This window comes from Wasmannia auropunctata, unplaced genomic scaffold, assembly GCF_000956235.1.
Source record: "Wasmannia auropunctata unplaced genomic scaffold, wasmannia.A_1.0 LD335986.1, whole genome shotgun sequence".
Classification (NCBI taxonomy): Eukaryota; Metazoa; Arthropoda; class Insecta; order Hymenoptera; family Formicidae; genus Wasmannia; species Wasmannia auropunctata.
In genome coordinates this window covers 1,408,822-1,434,508 of record NW_012026904.1, presented here as the reverse complement: position 1 = coordinate 1,434,508, position 25,687 = coordinate 1,408,822, and the positions used below count along the sequence as shown (strand labels likewise).

General features: G+C 41.9%; 1 protein-coding gene and 2 non-coding genes across 3 annotated transcripts in view; all 3 read right to left on the bottom strand.

The window, feature by feature from the left end:
• Positions 1 to 7,341, bottom strand: part of LOC105454347 (nuclear pore complex protein Nup88) — a 66,149-nt gene extending 58,808 nt beyond the window's left edge. The window contains exon 1 of the mRNA XM_011696907.1: positions 6,998 to 7,341. Within this exon, the coding sequence (XP_011695209.1) occupies positions 6,998 to 7,207 (210 nt within the window). The 5' untranslated portion in view covers positions 7,208 to 7,341. The remainder of the gene's footprint in view (positions 1 to 6,997) is intronic.
• Positions 7,342 to 8,493: 1,152 nt separating this feature from the next.
• On the bottom strand, positions 8,494 to 8,567 carry Trnat-agu. Its single transcript has one exon. It is a non-coding gene; the product is annotated as a tRNA-Thr (tRNA).
• A 617-nt stretch (positions 8,568 to 9,184) lies between these two features.
• Trnan-guu lies at positions 9,185 to 9,258 on the bottom strand. The gene has a single exon. It is a non-coding gene; the product is annotated as a tRNA-Asn (tRNA).
• Positions 9,259 to 25,687: the final 16,429 nt, after the last annotated feature.

The following is a 25,687-nucleotide window of genomic DNA, read 5'->3' as shown; positions in this document are numbered from 1 at the left end:
TAGAAACAAACATTATAATTCGAGAAGACCGCACGGTGACGGGGCGCGAGAGAGGACGGCCGCTTTCGGGGGTGAGAATTCGTCGGCAGCGTCGGTCGCGCGGGAGGTGGTCGAGACTCGTCCGGAGAGAGAGAGAGAGCGAGAGAAAGCGAGGCGGCGAGAGCTCCGAAGAAAGGGGGCCGCAACAAGGGGGTTGGCGCGAGAATCGCGGGCAAGGGTTGAGACTTGGTACCCAAGTTAAAGGCGTAAGATCCGCCGTGTTTTGGACAGTGTCCATTGTCTCGGGGTTATTTATTAGAGACGGCGCCGCTGGCGCTTCGCCCTCGCTCTCCTCTTCCTCCGAGAAGAGCGGGCGAAGACCGAGCTAAGATGGCGCGTTACGCCATATAACGGCGCCGGGATTTATATCACGGTCCTACTACCAAGACGCCATTATGCCATCGTCGTAGCCGGAACCCGGGCCCCCCTTCATCCACCCTCTGCCGTGGCTATAGGTGTCCGGGGATCTTCTGTCCGCGAGTCCTCATCGCCGGTGATTCAACGGCGATTAAGGCGTTTCAAATGGGCTTTCGGCTACCGAGCGATATGTATCGGACGTAAAATGGAAATAGCTCGGTAATTCTGCGGACTCGCTTGGGAACATCTCCGGAATTACAATTTCATTGTTTCCATCGGACTCGGCAATCGAGTTACGGCAAAGATGGCAGCTGTGAAGACACTTCTTTTTTTTATGTGTGTGATTTTATTTGTTATATCAAAGTTAAACTTTTCTACGGTAAAAATAAATGCAAAGAGAAGAAGGAAATGTATTTTCTATTAAATTAATCTTATTATAGTATTAAAAAACTATCCTTATATGAACGATCCATAATTCTCATTGATAAAATAAGTTTTTGCATATCAGATATTTTTAAAAAGTTGCTTTATTATTTCGGCACAAGACTACGTTTTCTGAAGACAAGTGACTGGATTTCGATGTTTCCTCGTCATACTGTATTTATAAAAAATCGCATGTAAAGAAACATACATAGTTATTGTGCAAGTTTGAATTTAAGAACGTTCGAAGAATGCTGTTGCGGATTGCGCGGAGAATTATACCGGAACGAAGGAAAAGAGAGCGCGAGAAAGGGAAGGAGGTCGGATGGATATCTTCAGAAATGATGGGTTGGTTACGGTGCGAGAGGGGGGTGAGAGCCCGAGCAGCTACCACTAAAATCCGTGCCGCGCGCCACTTCCTGCGCGAGGTGGAGCCGTGGAATTATTAGATATGCAACCGCGACGGCTCGCCTCCTACGGGCATTATTAAACTTAGTTATGAATGCCCATTAAAACTGTAAAGGAAATGCATTAGCCCGCCAAGGCGTCCCGCGGATGACAAAGCCACCCCCCGCGGAACGAGAGCCATCCACTTTGCTCGACCCTCTCTTCCTCATTCGTCGGAGTAGGCGATTCGATACGCTTGGCAATCGAGACGAGATCATTTTAGCAACGGAACGACAGAAAAGAATTTCATTACTGTCGATTATCTCTGTGATAAGAAAATGATAGATGGAAATGAAAATGGAGATGAAAAAGTGCGTCTAAAAAAATAATTCTTCAATCACTGTCAATTATCGAAATATTCAATTATTTAGATTCCTACAAGAATTTTATGTCGTTTTGCAAAAGAATTATTTGATGGTTAGATAATTAGCATTAGCATAAATAATGAATGTCATTTAATTTGGTTAACGGCTTGACTAGATTTAGTCGCGGTCAAAAAGATAACGTAAACAAAGTTACGTCACACTTGGCGGATTAATCTACAGAGTTTCAGAATTTCAATCAAGCTTGACTATGCTCGCGACTGATCCCGAGACACATTGCGGAAAGTTACGGTGGGCCAAAATCTGAAGGCGCCTTTAGATTATGGGTTCCAAGGGCTCGATGATTGCTCGGTTGTCCGCCGATGTCGGAGACTTGGACGAGCAGCTGGGTTACAAAGACACCGGAAGGGGGGGGGAGCAAGGAGGCGCTATCGCTATCACAAGGGCTGCTCCGAGAAGTCTCTGCGAGGGGTTATTAGCGCGGAATTATTGTCATTGCGGGAGCCTCGCAGCCCTTTCACCGCTCATAGGCTATACACGCGGCGATAATGGAGGCCGGCGGGTGCGCGCCCGGCTCCTTCCAAGACTAAGGGCGTATTCCGTATTTTAACGGGCAGCTTTGACAATGGACCACCGTCGTTCTTGTATACGACTTCGCGGCTGCGAGAGATAAAGGTGCTGGCACTCGCGAGTACACGAGCCACACATTCGCACTCTTACATCTTGCGCGTGTATTGGGCGTTCTATGGCGGCTCGCTTCCGCCCTGGACGCCCAATAACATCGGCAACGCCAGTTTAATCATCTCCTTGACGATTCATTAAACTCCGCTCCTAATGCCAAACTATTTTTACGACTTATGTATCCAGTCTCTATCGCGTAATTAAGTCAAATCGCACATCACAGAGTTATTAACGCTACATTTTCTTTCGACAAATCTTTTGACAAATGTATAATTAACTTTTTGTCTTTAAAAAAATTCTGGTCTTTTATATTAAACACTTTTTTATGAATCGTAAATTAAAATTCCGTTAAAATGGAAATTACATAAAATTAAAAACAAATAGGATAAATTTTAGCTACGATAAATGATTGTAAAGAAAATTGATACAATGCTGCAAATTTTTATTACTGAACATTTTTCACGTATTTTCTGTATTGTGCAATACTTATTGCTATATATATATTTTTTTTTCGATCGGGACATAAGCGAACGTACCAACCGACATTTCGTGGCAACCTCGAGCGATTATCTCTCCGACGTGATGCTTTCAAGGGGATGCCTATATATCCCTATTAATAAATAAATGAATCGAGAAAGAAAGAGAGAGAAAGAAATTGCCAGTTCGCGTAGGGTTACCACTTTTTCCGCATCCCTGAAAGTATGACGCTTCAAGTGCTCGAGCAGCCGTGGGAAAGAGAGAGAAAGACGAGAAGAGAACGTGGAAGGGAAAATGTATCCGTACCAGCGGTGGAACGAAATACGAATGCCGAGAAGGGGATGCGCGCGGGGGAGAGACGGCCGATGTCTACCACAAAAGCCATTGTCCGCCACTTACTGAATTCGTCGAGCCTCCCTCGCTTCCACCCCGCCATATCCAGCGTACGCGGAGGGAGGAAGGGAAAGCGAGAGCGAGAGCGAGAAGGAAAGGGAGCGCACAACGCGCGCCACCCGATGTAAAACACTTCCCGTGAATTTTATTGCTCTAGGTACCTCCTCGTATACCTCCACGTGCACGACACGGTACCTAACCTACCTACACTCGGCCAGGAACCGCCGGGACCACCATCGCTATCCCCCTCCGCGTTTGCTTATACGCTCGGGCGTGAATCTGACCGCGGGAACATTCAGACGTACGCGCGCGCATACACAGCCGAACGCACAGACACGCACAGGTACCGTACATCGTACTTATTGCTTGTGTACACACAGGACGCGCGGCTGCACGTGTATTTACCACCGACGGCGGGTAGGCGGGTCCACAGTTACAAATGTCACCGTAAAATTACTTTTTAATTATCGTCGAGAGGATTTCGCTTATTACGCGATATTCCGCTCCGCTCCGCTTCTGAGACGGAGGCGGCGGCGGAGGCGACGGTGCGGTGGCTGAGGTAGGAATTCGCCCCGAAATTTTCTATTTTGCTCGCGCCGCTGACCCTCGACCGTCTCGCGCGGGGTCCGGTGTACTTTTAATTTAGATAAGATTGTCCCTTTTATACGTCGCGAGGCATATAGAAAGCCTCACGTAGGCCGTTGGCAGCGCGCTACGCGCTCGCGAATCAAAGTAATTCTTACCTTGGCGCGCGATTGCGACCGTTTGCGTTTCGTGTTTATATAATCAGAGCAGATAGTATGAAAGAGATAGCATAAAGGATTACGGATGATAACGCGCGAGCTAAGCCGCGTTGTGCGATATTCCAATTCGTAAAAGTTAAATTTTAATTTCAATCAGATATTTTCCATATAATTAGAATTATTTATAATTATCTCTGAGCGGATACCAATATAAAAATTGTTCGAAATATTGACAAATATAATATAACATGTTGAAAATTTAATACTTCAAGACATAAGAGCTCTTTCTATACACCTCAATATTTACTTGTTGATAGATATTGATCTTCGTTCGGCGTATTAAATCATTTTAAATATTTCAGATGAATTCTGAGCTTTAACGCTTCACAAAACTCGTTTACTTTCAGTGAGTATCCGAGATCCACGAGAAGGACACGCCGCGCAAATGAAAAGTTCGGCCAAGAAGCGGCCCTCTTTCGTCCGCCGAATATTATCTCGGCGACAGCGCGGGCGATTCGTTTGCCCGGCGGTAAATCCGCGAATTAAAGAACTTATTCCATTTGGGCAGCCAAAGGGGTGTGAACGCTTTCGCGTTCGTATTATCTCCCGGCCCGGCCGTCGGAGACGGGGTGACGAGGGGGCGGGGAGAGGGGGGGGGGCAAAAAGGGAAAGAGAGCGTAGCCGGCAGGAAGGCGAGGACGAAGGACCGAGGGCTGGGAATGACCTGGCGAAAGGCGCGAGAGAGGAGGAGAGAGAGATAGCCCGAGAGCGGGAGGGAGAGAAAGTGAGGGTGAGAGAGAGAAAGCGCGTTTAGACGTTCGTTCCGCTGGTAACAAAGATAACTCTATGCAATAAAAATGATTCAAAGTTTCCCGCGGCGGATGGCGGTTCCGATGGCGGAGCGGTTGACAATGGTGCGTCTTTGTCTCCGTCCCGCGCCGCGCCGCCGTCCCCCGGCCCGCCGCCACTTTTGCCGCGGCCGCCTCCCTCGTCCGTATCCTGCGACACCTATCTTCCGGTTTAAAGTCCCGGCGTGCGCGCCAGAGAGGAACCTCGCTAACTTTTATTATTTACGACCGATATTTCAGCCAGGCCCGAGCGCGTACACCCGGTAGCGCGAGCGAGCGCAAAGTGCCCGCTACCGCGACGCGACGTCGCGTTTATTAACTGTAATCGATGCCTCCCTGGGAGTTTGCGTAAGAAAAGATTAGAAAGCTCTGTCCGATCTGTCGTACATTCCGCGCATCAACACGTTGAAATCTCAAGTAATCGCAGCTTTATGTACGTATAGACACTATCTCGCCACCCCTCCTCGCGTCGTTGAATTCGCAGGTGCATCGCGATAAACGTGACGGTAAGAACGGGAGATAAGAACTTTATGTGACGTCGGTCGATATTTAATCGCGGCATACCACTGCGAAGTAAAACGAAATGTTACGTCGCGTTATTAATAAAACGACAGCTGAGTGAAATTAACCGAACACCGGGTCTTATCAAATCAACGGATGAACGGGCGACGATCGGCACCGAGAGACCGTCGGACCCTCCGTCCTTACAGTCTCTCGCCACCCTCTCGCGGGTACCTTTATCTATACCTATACCTATACGCATATACATACGCGACCCTCTCCCCGATGAAGGGTCTGAATTTGCATTTTATTCGCAGTCGTGGAACCGCGGCCGGGTCCGTCCGTGCGGGTAACGCTCCTCCGCGGCGCGGACATTTATTTTAATTAAATTACTCCGGAGCGTCGAACAACCCATTTCCTATAAATTATCCCCTCGCCGCTCTTTTGCGTACGCGCGCCGAGGCATTAACGTACCCGCTGATCCCGCGGTGCCATTGAAATGAAATAAAAGCACCAGCGGCCAGAGTGAGCAAAATGTACCGCTTGACCAATTCTCACGATTCCGTCGCTTCTCTTTCATTTCCCGCAAGTGCGCCGGCACCCTTAAGTTGCCAAATGCTTCAGGAAAGCAATTTTCGTTGTGCCTTTTTGAATTATTTTGTATATTTTCTTTTCAATTATAGATCTATAAATACATACATTATGTACATACATTTATGAATATATGAATAATATATGAATATGTAATCAAGCTGTCGCGGCATAAAAAAAAATAATAGTAAGAATAAATAGAATGCATTTAAAATCAAGATACTTCTTTTTTGGATGTTTAAAAATTAAAAAAATACTATTCAAGATACTGATTTTTCTTAACTATTTCAGCATGATTTTAATGTATTAAAAGCCTGAGCGACAGAAAATACTTATAATGTTTTGTATCAAATAGGTAAATAGATAGATATCAGTTTTTTGTAAATTATATGAATTTCGTAAAATGTGTACCTATATATAAAATATACATTTGCTATAATTGTAGCAAATTTGCGAAATGACTATAGTATGTAAGTGGAACAGTAAAATATAAAAATTTTCATAATTTTTATATAATTTATATTTTACTATTATAATTTATATAACTTATATAAATTAAATAAAATTATAAATACATAATTATAAATAATTAATACACAATTTTTTACATTTTGCTATTTTACTTACAAACAACAATCAACACAACTACTTACAAACTGTAGTCATTTTACAAAATCGCAACAATTAATAAAGAAACAATAATCTTTATAGAACAGGTATTTTGTAGCGATCAATAAATCGTCTTAATTATCTCATATTGCATTTGATCGTTCATATTCAATCATCAAATAGAAAGCAAATAAATGTTATAAGTGCAAACAACACTGATATGATGCATCATATAATACAATTAACAATGACAACGACAATGCAATTTTCAAGCTTGAAGGCTTCTATCTAATTTGTCAAATATATCGGCGAATGTTTCGGCGCGAATAAAGGCGTCCCGCGTCCGGAGGCAGCTGTGCCACCCTGACGCGACACGCAGTAAAGCGGCGCCGGGCGCACGCGTTAGCAGCCGACGTGGTCGGCGCATTGTTGAGGTTAGGTTAGGTCGCACGATGCAACGCGCAATTCGACGACTCCGCTTTTCGCGCTTGAGATCGAGTACGAGATCCACCGACGAAACAATTCGCGCGAGCGTGCAATATGCGCGACAATATCGGCTTTCTCTTACCTGATAAGGAATGTCCTCGTCGAGCTTGCCGCGGGTCGCCGCGACGTTGAGCGTGAGCACGCAGCACTTGTCGGCGTTCCACACGTACAGCACGTTGTCGCGTATCTCGAGGATGTTTCGCGTCTCCTTGGCGCTTCTCGACAGGCTCACCTTGACATCCTTGAACAACCCCTTCTCGTTCAGGCGCAACAAGTCCGTGCACGACGACATCCTGCCAAGCCACGAGCGACGACCGACCAAGCGAGGTTATGGTAAACGCGCGCGCTTCGGCACACAACGAAACGTTGATGCCACGCCGCCACACGGCTGCCGGCGCGGCGCGGCGCTCCCGAACTCTTGCAGGTACGGCGAACTTCAGGCCGTACTTGTTTTTCGAAACGACCGTCGATCGCGGCGCGGCGCCGCGATTCCGGCCAGCGGGCCAGAGGTTGATCAACGCGTGTTTTCTATTTGAACGGCGTCGAGACGCGATTTCGCGAGCGAATCGTGCGAATTATTCGCGAACGTTGCGAAGTATCGTCGCTTGCGACGCGGCGTCGCGATTCCGGTCGGGTTTTAAGTAGTGATTTTCTATTCGAACGGCGTCGAGAGCGAATCGCGCGAATTATTCGCGAACGTCGCGAAGTGTCGTCGCTCGCGACGCGGCGACCGCGGCGTCTGATTCCGGCTAGCTTTCATGCAACGCGTGATTTTCCGTTCGAACAGCGTCGATTTCGCGAGCAAATCGCGTGAATTATTCGCAAACGTCGCGAAGTATCGTCGCGGGCTCTCGAATCGCGGCCGCCACGCGTGGAGGAGGTTATCGATCGCGGCTCGGCCGGTTTACCGTCGAGATTTTAGGTTCGGGACGGTCGCACGAGTTAACTTTGCAAGCGACTAGAGTTTCGATTCGAAAATGGATCCGATTTCCGTCGTATTTCGAGATCGAGACGATGCGGGTAAGCTTCTATTCGCAAATTATTATTCTGAAATTATCGTCGACGTTATAGCTGTGCATTTTCGAAAGTAAAAAAAAATATATATATATACTTATATAATAATCGGCGTTTATTTAAAAAGCCTATAATGTAACGAAGCAGATATTGCTTTTATTGAAATGAAAAAATCAGATTTTTTTATACGCTCCTCACAATGGTCGATCACAACCAGTAGCTAATATCGTCGATCAATTATCAATTATAATAATCCGCAATTACATTTGTAAGATTATACGAAATACACCAGCAAACAAATTAATATTTTTATGTGTATGTGATATTATAATTTTATTATTATAAATTCGTATTTTATTGTTTCTTTTTATTACAAAATTAAGATACTTGGCATGAACGAGAAATCAATCAAAACACATTTGAACGTGTTAACATGCATGTTTGTAAATATATATAAGTAAAATAAGTTTGTTTTGATTTTTAATATCGAATATATATTGTAGCAAATCTATTTGTGGAAAAACAAAAGAAAAAAATTGAAGCGTATAATAAACTTTTGCTTCCAGGCCCCGGAGGGATTCGAACCCTCGATCTCCTGTTTACTAGACAGGCGCTTTAACCAACTAAGCCACGGCGCCTCTGGAGAAATGTGAGTATCTACAATTTATCAGTCTATCTGGCAAATTTCTATATTGCCTTGTATTTTAATTTCAAAATTAAATCATAATTCTTGAGATATTTTATTGTTTCTATTTTATTTGCACGCGTTAAATATTTTTCTGTGCCGAGAAAAACTACCATTTATATTATATAATATCAAAAAAATATATAAGAGAATTATATATGTGATCACAAAAAGTGATGCACATTTGTGATGCAAATAATGATTACAAATTAAGGTTCAATTAAATTATTAGCTTTTATTAAATGATATGTATATAGATTATATGTAAATGAAACAATATAATAATATATCAACTTTTGAATTTTTCAAGTATTATTTATATGAATTGTTTTGATTTCAAGTACGATTTGTAAAATAATTTTGTTAAGAGTTCTTTCAAATTTTGTTAATCTATAACAACAAATTTTATATTAAAATCAATCTATAGATTCTTTATTCTCATTAAATAAAAATATAAAAATCTGTTTTTGAGGAAATCAAGCCTAAAATCTGAAGAATTCGCTTCTGTAAGTTATTATTATTTGTATATGAAAAAATGGCACATGCATATGATTTGTATGCAAAATATAACGCCCCCGGGTGGGCTCGAACCACCAACCTTTCGGTTAACAGCCGAACGCGCTAGCCGTTTGCGCCACGGAGGCTAATGGATGGTGCGTCTTTAGTAGAGGATAAAATCCTCATTCTTTTTTTACATAACTTTATTTTTTAGTTATATGTACAATTTAACATTTTTTTATCACAGTTGTGTACCTACGTGTAAATTATCTTATGTATATGCCAAGTAATAGTAGTATTGACTAAAATCAATGATGATAATTTTGAGATTGTTGTACCCCTGTAATAGCAAAACATTGAGTAAGTTTAATGGGCATGATAAACTATTTACAAACTACAGATTCGCAATCATTCGGGGAAAGGTTAAACGAAAGGTTAAAAGTACTCCGTTTGACCTCGTTCATTATCTCTTTGTGTAAAAAACGGGAGTAAATATACCGGTGAGATCTGCAAATTGCCCGGTGCATGCGAAGTGATTTGCAATTCATTTTCCGATAACGGCCGCGACGATGAATTGCGCTAGGCTCTCCGTTTCTGGAATACCACTACCAACAAAACGTTCGCGTTCTACACAGAGTCGCGACTTACTATACACGATACAAATCGAACAGATGTGTCGACGCAAGAAAACGGCCGCGATGAAATATCGCTTCGCGACTCGGAATAAATTTGTTATAGTCGCGGCCGTGGGGCTGCGCGCGCGGCGATAATATACACGCGTATACGTAACGGGAAATAGTCCGGCACACAGTCGCATCGAAACCATATACGGTTAATTAAATGGGGTCGGCTCATTAGTAACTGTCTATATGCAAGGCGGTGGGCGAGACGCGATTGGAGGGTGGTCCCAAGGTGATTTATCCGTCACGATGGATCGCAGATGTTCGACTGGTACGCGATGCGGGTCATTACAATACCGTAATTAGAATGATAGCACGTCTATATGTATGCAGAACGAAAACGTCCCGTTCAGGCGCATAATATGTGGATTATAGAAAATAGTCGTTGAAATAATGTTGTTTCTTAAATTGGACTGGCAAGAATTTAAGGTATATTAATCCCAAGTACAATAGAAGCTAAATTAAATTGTTTCTCGAACGAGCAGATTTTTAATTATGTTTAATTTACTTTTTATATTTTTTGAAATATCCCTTTTGTACGAAGAAATATAAAATGTAAAATACCTACTCGTCCGTGACCATAACAGTGATCAATGTATTGAGGGAATAAACGATCGATACTTCAGTAATTTGTCCGTAAATCGGTGTACACCGCACCGTCGCGAGACTCGCTCTTAAAGATCTTCGCCGGAAGGAGACCTTCTGGTTCGGTCATGGTGACACTAACGGTCTGTTTAAATTGTGTGTTTAATTACACAAGTAAGAGACAGTCGCCGCGAAATTTATCGGTCACTGTTACCGTCCCCTTCGTTCCTAATCTACGTACAAGATATCCACGCTAAACAGAGGCGAACATATCCTTCGTCTGCAATAAGACGCTTCTCATTGCTTTTTAGTGCCTCTTCCCACAGAAGCAATTAGATTTATCAAGCATACACGCATATAATTTACTGATGTTGTTACTACAGTTATGGTAATGCTAAATATTACTTGAAACACGTTGCGCGTAGCTTTTGATATTCAAGAATTATGCATTTTTTCAAGTTATTTTTATAAGTTAAGTAATTCAAGTTATTAAATCGATAAATCGATTAAGTATAAAATCGATCACACATATTTCACGTAACTTACAAGTAAAGATATTTGAAAGAAATTAACAGCAATATTTAATTTTATAATTAGTTGATAATATTTTGCAATCATATAAATTATTATTTCAAAAAGGATTTTTTCATATCTGTATGTGTTATTATATATTCTTTTTCTGTGTGCTTCCGCGAGAGGTGCACGTAGATTTCTCTACAGTTGCATATCTTTCAAGCTTTTTTTTAATTATCGAAGAATTCTTGTTGCTACAAGATTGAGTGCTTGTATATATCTAGAGTTAGAGAATACATGGATCTCGCTTCTTATTGGATAGGAATTTATGGCCATAAATCTAACTGGTTCCCGTCGAGAGGTTGAGCTTCCTCCTGGAAGTTTACAATCCCTCGTTCTCTCTATCCTGTAACCAACATCCGCTCCATCTCTCTTGTTCGCGTTTTCCACCCCTTCCCGACACGGAAAGCACGGTACTTTACAGGCCGTGGTGGGTGTCTATGATGAAAGTGTGCACGTTCTAGGATACACCGAACTTGTGACGATGTAACGGGTGAGCATTGTACCGAAATCATGATGAATTCATTCAGAGTGCGAATTAACGTCCGGTCGGGGGTAAGTTTCGCTAAATGCCCGGAAGACAGAAACGCATGCGAAACCGGTGATCATCAATATTCCATTTACGGTAAACCAAAGTTGAGATTTAGTAAATTTGTTTGCTTGAGAAATCACCATTTATTAATCGTCCGTGCCATAATGTTCCGTTCGTTATAAATATGTATCGGTTATAAATTAGTTATATGTATATTTTTCTACTTTGCATTACGGTTATCTACTGACACATTTTTATGTTTCATTTTTCGTTTTGGTATAATTTAATTATTTAATATATATTGAGCGGAATAATAATTTAGAAAATTTTTCGAATACAATATTAATCTTCTACGATATAGCGCTAATTGCTAGAAATGCTAATTGCATTTTTAAAATAAATTGTACAGTAAAAATATTTAGAAAAATATATATAAATATATAAGATTTATTAGAGTGTTAAAAAAATAATATTGCGTTTAGAAAGCGTCCTATACAATGATAGAGACAGATCATCATAAGTATCGATAGTCATGATGTAACAACGGTTATCTTTTCGATCTCACAGGTATGACATTTTTTTGCGCGCTTCATTTTTCTCGTTCAATCAACTAATGGCCTACCGAATGAAGAGCACAGCAGAACAGATCACGAACACCCGGTAGACAATACGTCTTGGCACTCGTAGGTCATTGTGGCGTTGAAAGGGAGTAACTTATAGGGGCATTGGGAATTACCAGTTTATTATTAGGGAGATAGCATAGAGGGCCAAGATCAGGGGTTGCTGTTAATTCTCCTAACACTTGGCTCCCCGGAGAGAACACGCTGCCTTAAGACTTCCTCCTTCTCGACCCATCCCACTGCACGGCCGACATCTTGAATCGCTGCCGTGTTAATTAGTACGACTTTAAACGCGCCCGCATGCGGTAGCAATCGGGATTCCCTGAAATGGTTTCGGCGGTACCCTCTGGAAGATATTCAGATTGACACCTATACGCAATCTTAAAGTAAAAAATTTCAGTGTGTACAATGTGTGACTTTTGAAAAATTCAATTTCCATCACGATTGTTACATTTTATAATGTGACTCGTTCTGTAATTATGTAGATAAAATTTTATTCAAAATCTCTTTTTTTTTTTCCTAAGTAGTTTTTTAAATAAAGCATTAAAAATTTAACGGAAGACAGTTGCGCTTTGGTTGAAATGAGTCTTAGTATTTTTCTAAAATTTTTGTTCTAGAATCTAGATTTATTAATACGGAGAAAAGATATATTAACAGTGTATTAAAAACAACTTTGGTAAAGATATTTGAAAAAGATGCAACGCTGCATATCAATATTTTCGATGAAAATTTAAGCACTCGCGATGGTAAAGATGTATACAAAACCATCTTTAACTAAGATGGTTAATTATTTAGGTGTTTCGGTCACGTCTCGTTTTCTCCATATATGAGAGGCGAGAGGATAAAATATCTTTCGCCACCCTCTTTAATCCGGATACGAAGGTGAAACATTTTCGGAGGCTTTGAAAGACGAGTCGGCAAGGCTTTGACGTATGGAAGATGTCAGTTGCGGGCTGGCACGGTGGTGTCGTCGATTCGTCTTCCCTTTAGCCGCCACCTTTCGCGAATCCTTTCCGTTCCGCTATCCTTTACGTTATATAAATGGTGCCCGCGTCTGGTAGCCGCTGGCAAAATTCCGTCGGCCTCGCCGCAGATTGCTCTGTTTTCGGAGCTCTTCGATTTATCAATTGGTTTCTTCGGGTTCTTCCCAGAGATTGGATCTTCTAAATTTAGTCGACATACTAATGGCTAGCCGAATAAAGATAAAATGTGTTGGCATGTGATTGCCTTATTCGATGTTACTGATGTTGGTTTTGCTTTTCTCACCATATTTTTGTGTATATAATTTAATAAATCCAGGAAAAGAATTTTAATAAAATAGCGTGAGTTTAGAAAATGAACAGTAATTAGTAAAATTTCAAATTTATTAATGCTCTATCGACTTTGTCTTTATTAAAAGCGAGTTTTAATATATTTATACTAAAGAATCTATTTTTTTTTATCTTTAAAAGAAAGCGATATTGAGTAGTATAATAAATGGTTGCCTTGTAATGTAATACAAGAACGACCGGAATCGCGGTGTGTATAAACGTTTATAGGTTTTCACGTGCCGAAAAGCTGTTGAGGGGCAATTCTTAGTTCTCCTCGGAAGGCCGTAACGAGGTCGACCGGGCTAACTATGCCAATAAATCAACGGCCTTAATGAAAATGTAGCGCTATCCGTTGCAAGAGCGCTGAACGAGCGGTCCTACCTCCCCGTTCGCCGTTTAAATGAAATGAAAAGAACGTGCAGCACTGGAAAATGCCCTCCTAAAAATATCAAGATAAGAGCGAGTCGGCGATGAGGAGCCCTGTCCGGAATGAGGGATGGGAGGGGGAGGGGAGGGAGGCAGCTCGTTTCGCTGGAGAGAAAAACGCGCGTAATTACGAAAACGCGGTATTTCTACGAACGCCGGGCAAACTTGCATTCGTTGATAATCTATGTTGTAACGCTATCAGAGTTCGACCCGGTACGACAAACATCTTGATTTCAAACATTTTAATTCGTTGCGCGTTATTAACACGCCATTCATATAACAGACTAAAAAGAATTATGAATTAATTATTTTATTATGTCGGCGGCAATAAAAAATTTTTCAGCTTTAAAGTGAACGATAAAGCAATCGAATTCTTCTCTCATTTTTTGAAACTGTTAGAATCAAGTAGGTGGAATGTAAGCAATTATTTTACTTCACAGAATTGCCTGAATTTTTCGGTGTTACAGATGTTCGTGTATTGAATTAATTCAGCATTTATACGTGGTATTGTTATTTCCACACACAGCCGAGGGAGGGATTAGGTACCGTAAGAATGGAAAGCATTCTTTTTCCGTTGTTGAAGATATAAAACATAACGTAGCATATGTTGCTCTACGCGCAGTGGTCACATACGTGTGCAACATGTATAATGTCGCGTACGTGTGCCTGCTATAATTACGACGGTGGCGAGGGTACCCAAAACAAGTTTGTAATCGTGAAAGATGAGCGAAGACGACCCTCGCGGCTATAACGCGGCAAAGAGGCGAGCCCGATAATATATGTACAATATTTTTAATTGTTGACGTTAAAATGTGCTCCCTTGGTTTTTTCTCGTTAACGTGACGTGGGAGGGTCCGAAAACTGGCTCGCGTCACGTTTTCGGCCGAGCCCTCCGAGTTATTTATTTCACGCTTAAAGAATCACCCGCCGTCCATACATACTGCCGTTGAGCACCGTCACATGTAGACGACTTTGGACAGACTGTCTTCTGCAAACGCGGGGAAACAAAAAAATCTGACGCGAAAGCGAAGGATTCGAGGAAAATATCGTGGTAATTAAACAATGACACGAGTTTCAAAAAGCCAGTAACATTAATAATTTTTATTAAAATACCCGTCTTTGATATTATATATACGAAGATAAGACATTATATAAATAAAAAGATTAGTCATCTTAATAGAGACTGCTAAATACTTTTTGTTATTTATAATTTTTTTATTAATTTTGTTCGTATCATATTTATTGTTAGTCGCTATTGTAGACAAGTAGCGAACAATTGTTTCGGAAAAGGCAATCGCGCGCGTCTTTTGTGAAGAAATCGCATTTCGCCGTAGTTCGATTACGACGTGGGGGAGTGATTCAACTTTGCCATTCAAAAATTATGTACCCCTCGAACGTCGTTCTGTGCGATTACGCGAGATACGATCGAAAGAAACGAAATCGGAGGAGGCCATTGTCGAGGCGGTATTCATATTTGGCTTCTACATTTTGCATGCGATTCGTACACAATGCGGTCCATCGGAAGCTGTCGTCTACTACTTCCGCTATCTGACTGCGGCACGTCTGCCTGCCTGTTTCCCCCCTTCATTCTGTCCCGACGAAATTCCGACATATCCGCATATATTTATTTCGGTCGTATGGAAAAATATGAGAGCGTTTTTCGGCGAGTTCTTCCGCGTTTAACGTTCGCTCGGAAAGTGACTCGGAAAATAGTATTGATTTCATTTGCAAGTAATAAAACATTTATTTAATTTGTTTCGTCTTATTTTCTTTCAATTGTTGCAAAATTTATTTCGCTTACAAGCGTAATAAAAGTTTACAACGTATACAACAGTAGGTATTATTACACGCGATTACATTAATAGAATTAATTATCGATGTAAGATTAGCTTAGTTATCAATCATTTACTCTTATTAAATGAAAGCGGACCGAACATTAATTTTAGCCAGGCATTTACTGGTCAGAAAAAAAAGTAATATACTTAAGTATCGCGGGCCTAATGAACAGATTGAGAGTGAAATTCCGACGTGTGCGTGAAATCCGTCGATCACATGTTGTCCCAGCGCAAACGACGTATCTACATCTTTATTAGGCAGACACGTGTGTGGTTTAGAAATGTTTTACCCTAATTACGAGACGATCCTGATTAAATATATTCTATAGTAGATTCTCGCGCGCCGCCGCCCTCCCTCCTCCCCCGTTTCTCTTCTCTCCGCTATCTCATACGCACACAGTTGTCACGTAATGGAATATATTCGTTACCGCGCGATATGATAACGGGCCGCCGTAAGTCAGGGAGTCATATTACCTTGGAGATCCTAGTCGCGAGTTATAACGTGATTTTTCAATTTATTAAAAAGTCGACGCGCACGCTTGTACAACTCCCGCTACGAACAATGTAGATAAGGGGGAAAATTTATGGTCCACCTATTGGAAATGCGACGGGCGCTCTCGCTAATGAATCGAATTCAGATAGCCGGGGATGAAGAACTGCGCGGCACACATAAATCAAGAACAAAGCACGGCAATAACCGATTAACGCGGCCGGAAGTGCGGTCCGTTTCGCGTCTTATCGCAGCCCGATCTCATTAGGCGCGAGTGCTCTCGCAAGTCTCGACGCGATCGAGTCGCTCCGTATCAATTGTCGCCGACGCCTTGGCGAATTTGAGCCTAATCATTTTATTGCGAATGTACCGCCGGGGAACAACAGCCGAGTTAGGGTGCGCGTGAACTATTCGGATCGGTAACGCGATCGCGATACTGATCTATCGTACAGCTTGATCAGAATGAGCAGTTTCGCGAGCTCTAACATTAATTGCTAACGTTTGTAATGTCGTCAATTAGTTTCACGATTTTTTTATCTCGCTCATATAAAGAACTTTATGGCAAAAGATCAAATTATTAATAAGACTTAATATAGATATTAGCCTAAATTGCAGGCTATAACGTCTGGACGTCACCACAGCGTTTTCGTGTTGAATTTATCCCGTTTGTACTTTCTACGTTCATTGTATAGATTTTTCCACAGATACGTGTTTGTCGCACATTGTACGCGGCGGACCACGCTTGTAACTTTGGTGCTTTATTCGCGAAATGCAAGAACGCCTTTTGCCGCCGTCGAAGTGCCACGTACGCGCCACGTGGACGTACGTGGGAATGACAAACGATCATGGGGGGAGTCGATCGGGTATTGGCATGCCATGTACGCGCGGGGGGATATATAAATGAATCGTGTCCCCGGGGCCGTATCTTACGGGAATACGAAACATTAATGGACAGATGCGTTTTTGCCGACGGGAACGAATGGCCCACGGCTGCGTGTCGATTTATCCTCGACGAACGATTCTGTCGCGGAGGACACGTCGAAGGTACACCGTGAAACCATTACGACGGAAGCATTTTGATTATTTTTTTCTCTTTTTTTTTATGAAAAATGTTTCTGTCATTGCGCGCTTTTTGTTCGGACGCTGTCCGTTGTTGTTCCATTAGAAAAAATAAATAAATGTGATTAATATCGAGAATAATTTATCAAGTTGTGAACACACGTTTTGCGCAGAATGAGTTATGATTTTGATTTTAGACTTTCTGAGCATTTCTTTAAAAAAAAGAACAGAGAAATCTTTTTTATTCTTTCGAGATATTTACCGAAAAAAAGCATCCGTGAAATTATTCAAAGTTATTCGCGAAACGTATGTGAGGCGGGCATTTTTTAAAACTTCCTTGCGTCTGACGTGTTGGAAATAACAAAAAAAAAAATACGCGCGCGGCACTTTTCACTGAGAGAACATTCTTTGTAGCTCAAAGGTTTTGTTCAAATAATCCGCAACAATGCGTCGCGCACACTTCAAATTGCCGGCATGCCCGAGGGAAAAAAAAGGATACCTGCACTATATATACACATACCTACACGCGCGGGGAACGGGGTAGTCCCTTGGTTTAGCGGGGTAAAGTACCTCGGCGTGTAACGAGGGGCGACTGGATATTTGCATAATGATTGCAATTATTATTGCCTTACCGCGCGTAATCTATAATGCAGTTCAAACGATAACCGCGCCAATGCATCGGCGACACGAGAAAGGCCCGTTAACATTCCCGGAGCGAAAGTGCCGGTGCAATGGTGGCCCACACCCATTAGTGAATGTCGACGAGACACCAACACATTGCCAGATATCGGCATCGTTGTATCCGCGGTTATGGTAGATTAGCCGTCCTTAATGTCGTTCTTGTCGCGGTTCCAACGACAGTCGTGATTTAAACCGAGAAAATCTCGCGGTAAGTATGTCATTTTATTTTTACGACCGTGCAGCCATTTTGCATTCCTAATAGCAATCGAATGAATTTTAATTTTTAAAGTGTTCGCACTTGTATATCGTAATCTACAATGAGAATAAGTAATACTTTTTTTGCTATTTCGTAATAACTTCGAAGTAACTCTTCAATTTTTGACAGTATAGGTGACAAACACAGTATGATATGATTGAGTTATTATTGCAGTTTAATATTTTTCATTATAGTTATTGTAGTAATTGTGATAGAATTACTGTATAATAGTATATACAATTGCTATTTCTTAACATATGTATATAGATGTAGATTTGGAACAAAATTCACTAAAAGAATGTTGCCGTCGTTCAAATCACTAAATTCAATATATGTAATAATTATTTCGTAAATATATAGAACTAAAATTAATATGTGTCTAGTATGAATTTTTCTCAAAGAAAATTCTATTATCCTATTTCGTTAATTGCGTGACTATATTAATCTCGATTCCTTTTACGTATCACGAAACGCTTAACAATATCTTTAATATATTCGTATAAGAGATTAATATTTGCGCGACGCAAGCATCATCCCCAAGTCGGTAGGGTAGATACCCCTGGTAAGAGATAAGGGGTCGCTAGTCGACCGTCTTCTTATCGACTGGAAGCTCCATGCAAAACGGCTCCCTGACTCCCCGATAGAAAGGGGTAGCTGCGAATTACCGCCGTCGATTTGAACAATCCTAATTCGTTAACGTAAGGTTGAAAGGTTCACCTTCGCGAACATCATCCGCGTGATTTCCACCGATTCCGGATAAACGGCCGTGTCTGTAATTGCATAAGTTATGATTGCATCGCGGACGTGCATTGAACTGCTTTAAGGAATCAGTTCTTGGATCTCGTTTATGCGTGATTGCTTGCCGATATTTTACCTTTAATGAAACCGTGAGAACGGTTATCGCGTCTCGTTCCGCATTTCTGTAATTCGAGAAAAGGTAGGAACATTCAATATTGAAACGCGCGTTGCCGAACTAGTTTGAGGTTTGATTAATATTTTGATTAATAGTTTGATTAATATTTTTGTTAATTACTACATTTTGTGTTTAATTTTTTATTTGCGACATATTTTTTGTTTATCTGAATCTTTTGCATAGGAAATAAAATATATCACATACTTTAGTCAGATAAGTTATGATAAGATAAATTGTTTATGTATATATTCATGTATATTGTTATATATAATATTTATTTTTTTAGTAATATCAAACTCGATTTAAAAGTTACATTTAGATGCTACATTCGTTTACATTCGTTTTGTTAACGAGAGGCATGTGTTTGTCTTGATTTTTGTTATCCCTTTTCTACGACGTTTGGGAGTAGATATTCATTATTCTTTTTCTGCATGCGCCCTCCGAATTGATTTCATTATTTAAATACACATATCTTTGTTCGTCCACGATTACATCGCGAATTGACGTGGAAACGGATCCTTTTCACAAATCTCCGGTAATATAAACCGGTGTTTCGATACCTACGCATATACGCGCTCCTTTTGTTATGGAATCCCCGTGTGAATTATGACCACCCAATAGAGGGAACCCCCGCGACCGGTATATTGGATTCGCGATACGCATTTCGCGTGCCTCATGATACTCAAATTTCAGCCGGTAAATCACGGCTGCCTAGATCGGTGCAACTTCGAGAGGGTCGAAAGAAACTTGCAATTTCTCGGATCAAACGCGAACGCAGAATCGTCGTTCCGCTTTAAAATTCTCTGTTATATAGCTAACAATAAGCCTTTAGATTTGCCGTCACTTTTTGTCGAGATGTTCTCAGATAAATAAAAATTACTTTTAAAAATTGTATGTTACCAAAATTAAAAAAAAGAAGGAAATTCTCCATCTATTCTAATCTGTATGTATATGGCAAACAGTAGGGCATCGAGTGCTTTCGGGCGGAATTCGTGACGTGTTTTGTCGCGTTGTAAAATATTGACGCGCGCACTACATTCACTGTAGATATTTCACATGGCGCAACGTTCTTCACTGAGACAGAAGGAAATCGAGTTTTATATTTTATCAGACGATCTCTTTGAGTTTTCTCTGATGTAGCTTTTGTTGACGCAAATAATAAAACATTTCATTCGTGGATAGTATTTATTAATATCTGTCGATGTGTATGTTAATGGAAAAGAAGCAATCATTCAATAAATCAAACCTTTTGCAAATTTCTTACTTTTATCAAAATTAACCAAGAATTAAATATTTATTGCACATGAACATGTAATTGCTGTTGCATAGATTCCTGAAATTTTATGGTGCTTTGAAGCGATTTATATGTTTCTGTAACTTAATACATCCGAAATCTTTTTTTTTTTATTTTACTACTGACGTTATCAAGAAAATAATATGTTTTGAATTACTTGAAGAGGATGGCTCACCGTGAAACGTCACAAACATTTATATAATTTTCTAATAATGCATACAACACAAAATAATTATCTTCTGTAACATATAATAAATATCATAGGTTTTAATTTATCGACCGGTAAATCAGATTTCATTGCGAATTAAGGGGGAGAAGAAATCGAGGTGAATTCGAAACAGCATGAAAGATGTAAGAGTTTCATTTAAGATACAAACGAACAAACACATGCATTCGTGAATTCCTTTGTATTGAGGGGTGCATCGGCCATCGTCGTGCCCATCATATCGGCCCGAGAGCACCCCTCAATAACCTCGATACAAAATTCTTTTCACATTGCTCTCAATGGCTGGAGGTATAGGAAATATGTGAAAGGCCCGCCCGTCCGGTTCAACCGGCGCAATGTTGGTCGAGGCTTTTTCTCCCGAACACACGAGTGCCGTTTGGCGAGGAGCCTATAAGCTCGGACCCCCTCCCTGTAATGAAACATAAATTATTCAATCGAAATCAGCTGCGGGACTACCGAGCGTCGGCGTCTACCACGACGCCGGTACTTCCCGGTCAAAAGCGGCGCTTTAAAACCGAAACCCCTCGATCCTTTCCGCGAGGAAGGCGATGAAAGCGAAGCGGCCGCACGGCAGACCTTTGCTTTTTTTTTACGCGCGTATTTTGAACGATTCTAATTTTTTTTCTCGGAACTGAATATCGTCTGGCGTGCACGCGCCTTCAGTTTTTCCTCGAGCGTGCAATTGGAAAATTTCGGCTCTCCGTTTCACGATGAATACTCGTTATTGAGAGAGAATGTTGGCTATATGTTTTATTTAAAGAGTAAATTTCGAAGGGTCGGATTGTAAGTTAGATATTGCCGCGCGAATGAAAATCGTAGGATATTGCAGAGACAGTACGCGATTATGACAAATTATTTTGTTACACAATTCTAAACGAAAAGGGATGATAATAATCGGTTTTCCGTTAAGAATTTTTAATTCAGTTTTATTAAAAGATATGTTCCAAGTAAATAACGAAGCGATTCGTATCTTCAAAGAATGACTCCTCGGGGAAAGAAATTTTAATAACGCGTGCGTTTCCATTACGCCTGTAAAATATATTTTACTTTTATTTCGCGTAAGGCATCGAAAACAGGGCGATACGCATCTCGCGAATCCCCGAGGACCTCTCCCGATTCCACTTCCGGAACGGGCACGCGCTTTAAAACTGAATGCGCTCGACTCAATTCCGGGCGTGTCGACACGCGCGTCGGCGTCGACGGGGAATAGAAGACGTTTAGGTGAGGCACGTCAAATAAAATACACACTCGTCCCATGTGAAGGGAGTGACGTGAAACTGTCGCGATCCTTCCGCGGAGGTCTCGTGTTGTGCGTACATACACACGTCCTGCGGACGCACACGCACCTCGCGCCCGAGGAATCGAGGCTAACATGGTCACGCAATTAGCGAAATACGACGATGAATATTTCCTGGGGAAAGTATCCGTAATGGAGACGCGTATCACGCCAACTCTTGCACACGCAGGAAATGATAATCATTTTATGATTTTAATCTACGTTTTTTTTTCTACGTATTACACGTGCTAGAAAATATTTACTTCTTCCTCCCGTTCGCGCGAACATCGGGCGTAGTTGTTGTAGTAATATGAGATTTGAACAAGCGAAAGAGATTGGACATGTGTGTGGGACTAATTGAGGATGCGTGGAGGACATCTTGGAATTCTCCAAGATTGCGATTTGCTACGTTGATTCAAGTTGCGAACTCCCACGCGCGTCTGGCAGAGTCCTAATTAAGCGCCTATATACGACGAAAGACGGGTTAGAACAACGTTCATCGCGAATCAATGTTTTGTTTGGGTGGAAGGGCATTGTGTGTGTTGTTTAGTGGAAGGAAACGTCTGAGGACGCGTGACATTTTTCGTCACGTAGAATTAATTTCGTGTGACAACACACGTGCGAATCGGAAACGATATTTTCGCGTTAATTTATGCGAGGCGCAACTAATCGCATTACGCAGGATTTCTGCGTGTTTTATTTAATGTAATGTCACCTTTCTGTAATGTTGCCTCTTGAAAACTACGTTCGGTTATTACTGTGTACTAACAGGGAAATTAATAATTTTTTCTATACACTGCTGTGCTTCAGTTACACGAAAAATTCTTGAGATATTCTGCTCAACACACGTTGCAGCAAATGCAGCTGTTTCTGTAAAAATATGTCGCCATTTTTCTTTACACGTTACCTGCAAATTGAAATTTGCCCGCATTTTTTTTTCTTACACGTAATACTTATCGCTTGTATAATAATAATTATTTTGCTGGCAAATTGCCATCAAATTGCAAATTTATTTACATACGTTCATCTTTTGCGAGCGGTATAATTATATTCTACTTATTCTCACCCCCGTTTCGTAATTACTGCGCGAGCGTGTCGATCCATTGTAAAGCTCGATGCGGCTCATCGCCGGGGAGCGAAAGAGCGAGCAATGTTGCTCCGGCCGGCCGAGGCGAAGGCGCGTACCTATAGATTTTTATGCAAATTCTATTGATATCCGATCGTGGCCGACGATAGCGCCGACGGAACATGCACGTCCCGCGATAGCGGCGGGTTAAGAAAATAGCCCTATATACCTATGCCGCGTCCATTCAGTTGCAACCCCCGCCGATTGCTCGTTGCTGTTCGAGAAACGGTCGTGATTCGTCGGAGCCCCTTTGCGTCTCGCGATCCGCGGCTCTAACGAGGGCGAGGTAGGGTAAAATCGCGATTAACGCCGTTCTTAACTTCCCCGCCAACCTCCGGACGAGAGACGCAGCAGCAATCCCGAGCACGTTAACTCCGCGGCCTTTTATCAAATGTATATGTGTTTTAGAAATTGCACGTACCGCCGGATTTATCGAGCGTAATGCGACTGGAATAAATGGAAATTAAAAAGCGCGGTCGCATAAAACGAGGCCTCCAGCGAGCGGTGTAAAGAGCGGAGCCCAAAGGGTAAGCCGCGAGTTAAGAGGGCGAGCAATTCTGTAAATATGTTTAAAAACCGATAGCCCCTCTTTCTCTCTCTCTTTCTCTCTTTTTCTCTTTCTCTCTTGCATATTTACACTACATACGTAAATTGGACGTTTCGTTGCTCGGTGGACGTGCGTGCAATGAGAGGTGCGTGACCTGAGGTACACGATTACCGGTTGGCGCGAAACTCGGACCGATTTGAAATATAACCTACTCGTTATTAATAAAATTTGCATTTACAAGGGCGAAAAGGTGTCACGGCACGCCACGCGGGAGCGACAGAACACCTCTCCTATCTGTAATGAGGTTTTCTTGATTTGTAATTAATGATCTTTTTAAAGAATCGGGACTTAAGCATAATGTCCAACTTTATTGTCTAATTAAAAAAAAAAAAATTAGGAAAGCGCGTTATCGATTAATTACACAATAATAAATCACTGTATTTTACACTTAATCCCGCGGATTTTATCTTATAAATTCTTCAGTTATCTCTTTCCTTGTTACATCAGAGAACACGTTTATGCATTAAATCACTTGACCGTATTTGCAGAGTAATAAAAGCCTATCTATTACCAACAGATTTAGTATCTCAAGTCTTATCCGCGGCAGCAATCGATCCCTGTGTTTTTAAATAAACCCAAGCGGCGGATCCACGGACACACGTTCGTTTAGCGCTGCGAGCCCCGGCGAGTTCGTGGGGTTTGATTACTTGTTATCGAGGTAACTCAACCGTCGTCTGGCATCTGATAAAGGCCCGCGAGTAATTATTAATCATAGACCGGGCAGTATAACGATCCATCCGAGTCTTATCTCGGTGTCGAGTGATGTATGTACGTGGCCGAGGTCTACGCCGCAGCGCGAGGGCTAGCGGGGCGGGAGGGAGGGGGAGGGGGATTGTGCAACGTCTGGAAGGGTGTCGGTGGTAGTGGTGGCGGCGGCGATGATGGTGGTGGTGTTGTTACTTGGCGAGTTGTTACTTGCTCGCTCGCTTAGCTCCCGGGGGGAGGGGGAGGGGGGCGAAGCGGGGGTTGCAATACTTCACCAAGATAACAACTAATAATCGATAGTAGCATTGCCAGGTACGCAGCCAGGTACACGTACGTAAATACGGTCTCGAAAAGTCTCTTATTCGTTCCTTCTCTCTCCCCTCCCCCCTCCCCTCACCCTTTCTACGTTCTTAACTTACTTTTCCCCTCCTCCCGTCTTGCCTCGCCACCGCCGCGTCATTCGAATCGGTGGGTAGTCTCGCCTTTTAACCACCCATAACCACCCAACGGCGGCATGCAAGACGCTCGTAGGTCAAAGGTTGCGCACTCTGACTACTCCGTAAATTATCGTGAGCTTAACTGTTACCTCGCCTCTGGCCGAATGAACAGTTCGAATACGACGTATCTTTCGCGGGAATGCAATTTTCGTGGGAACGAGAGGGAGAATGTAATTTTCCCTTGTAACGTGTGTATCGTACGTAGAGTGAAATACTTTGTAAAGTCGATACGCTATACACGTATATAAACTCCGAAGATATATCGCGTTATAAGTATATATCTAAATATCAGATCAGCTACTATGCATTTTTATAAAAACAAATGCGAACTATAATTACTTAATGCGCAGCATATGCTGAATTAATTTATTACTTAGATATATGAGACAGCAATTGACATTATTAAAAAGTAAATTACTATGAAAAACTAATTAATTGTCGATAAAATATATTGCGATTTTGTCTCTTTGGCCTATTTATGATATGAAATGCATTTTTATGTGCAGAAGGCCAGAACGACCATGAGGATGAAGCACGCGGCTTGGACGACGTGGAAGGGAAAAGGGCTCGACGAGGCTTGTCGGCCTGTGCAACGTATAGGACTGCAAGGTAGGGTAAGCTGGTATCGCCACGCGAGATAAAGTATTACAATCGAACGCACGCAATAAGCGCCTATCGTCGACCGATCGGTAATAAAATGTAAAATTTAAACCAACAATTATCTCGTGCCGTGTATCTGGGTAGCTCGTCAACGCGTCGCGTCTGACTTCCTCGTACTCCCGTCTCCCACCGCTTCCGTTGCGTACCGCCAACGTTGCCACTATCGGCCCTACCACGACGACTCGCGACCGGTTCAATAATTAATACATCGACGACACCGTATC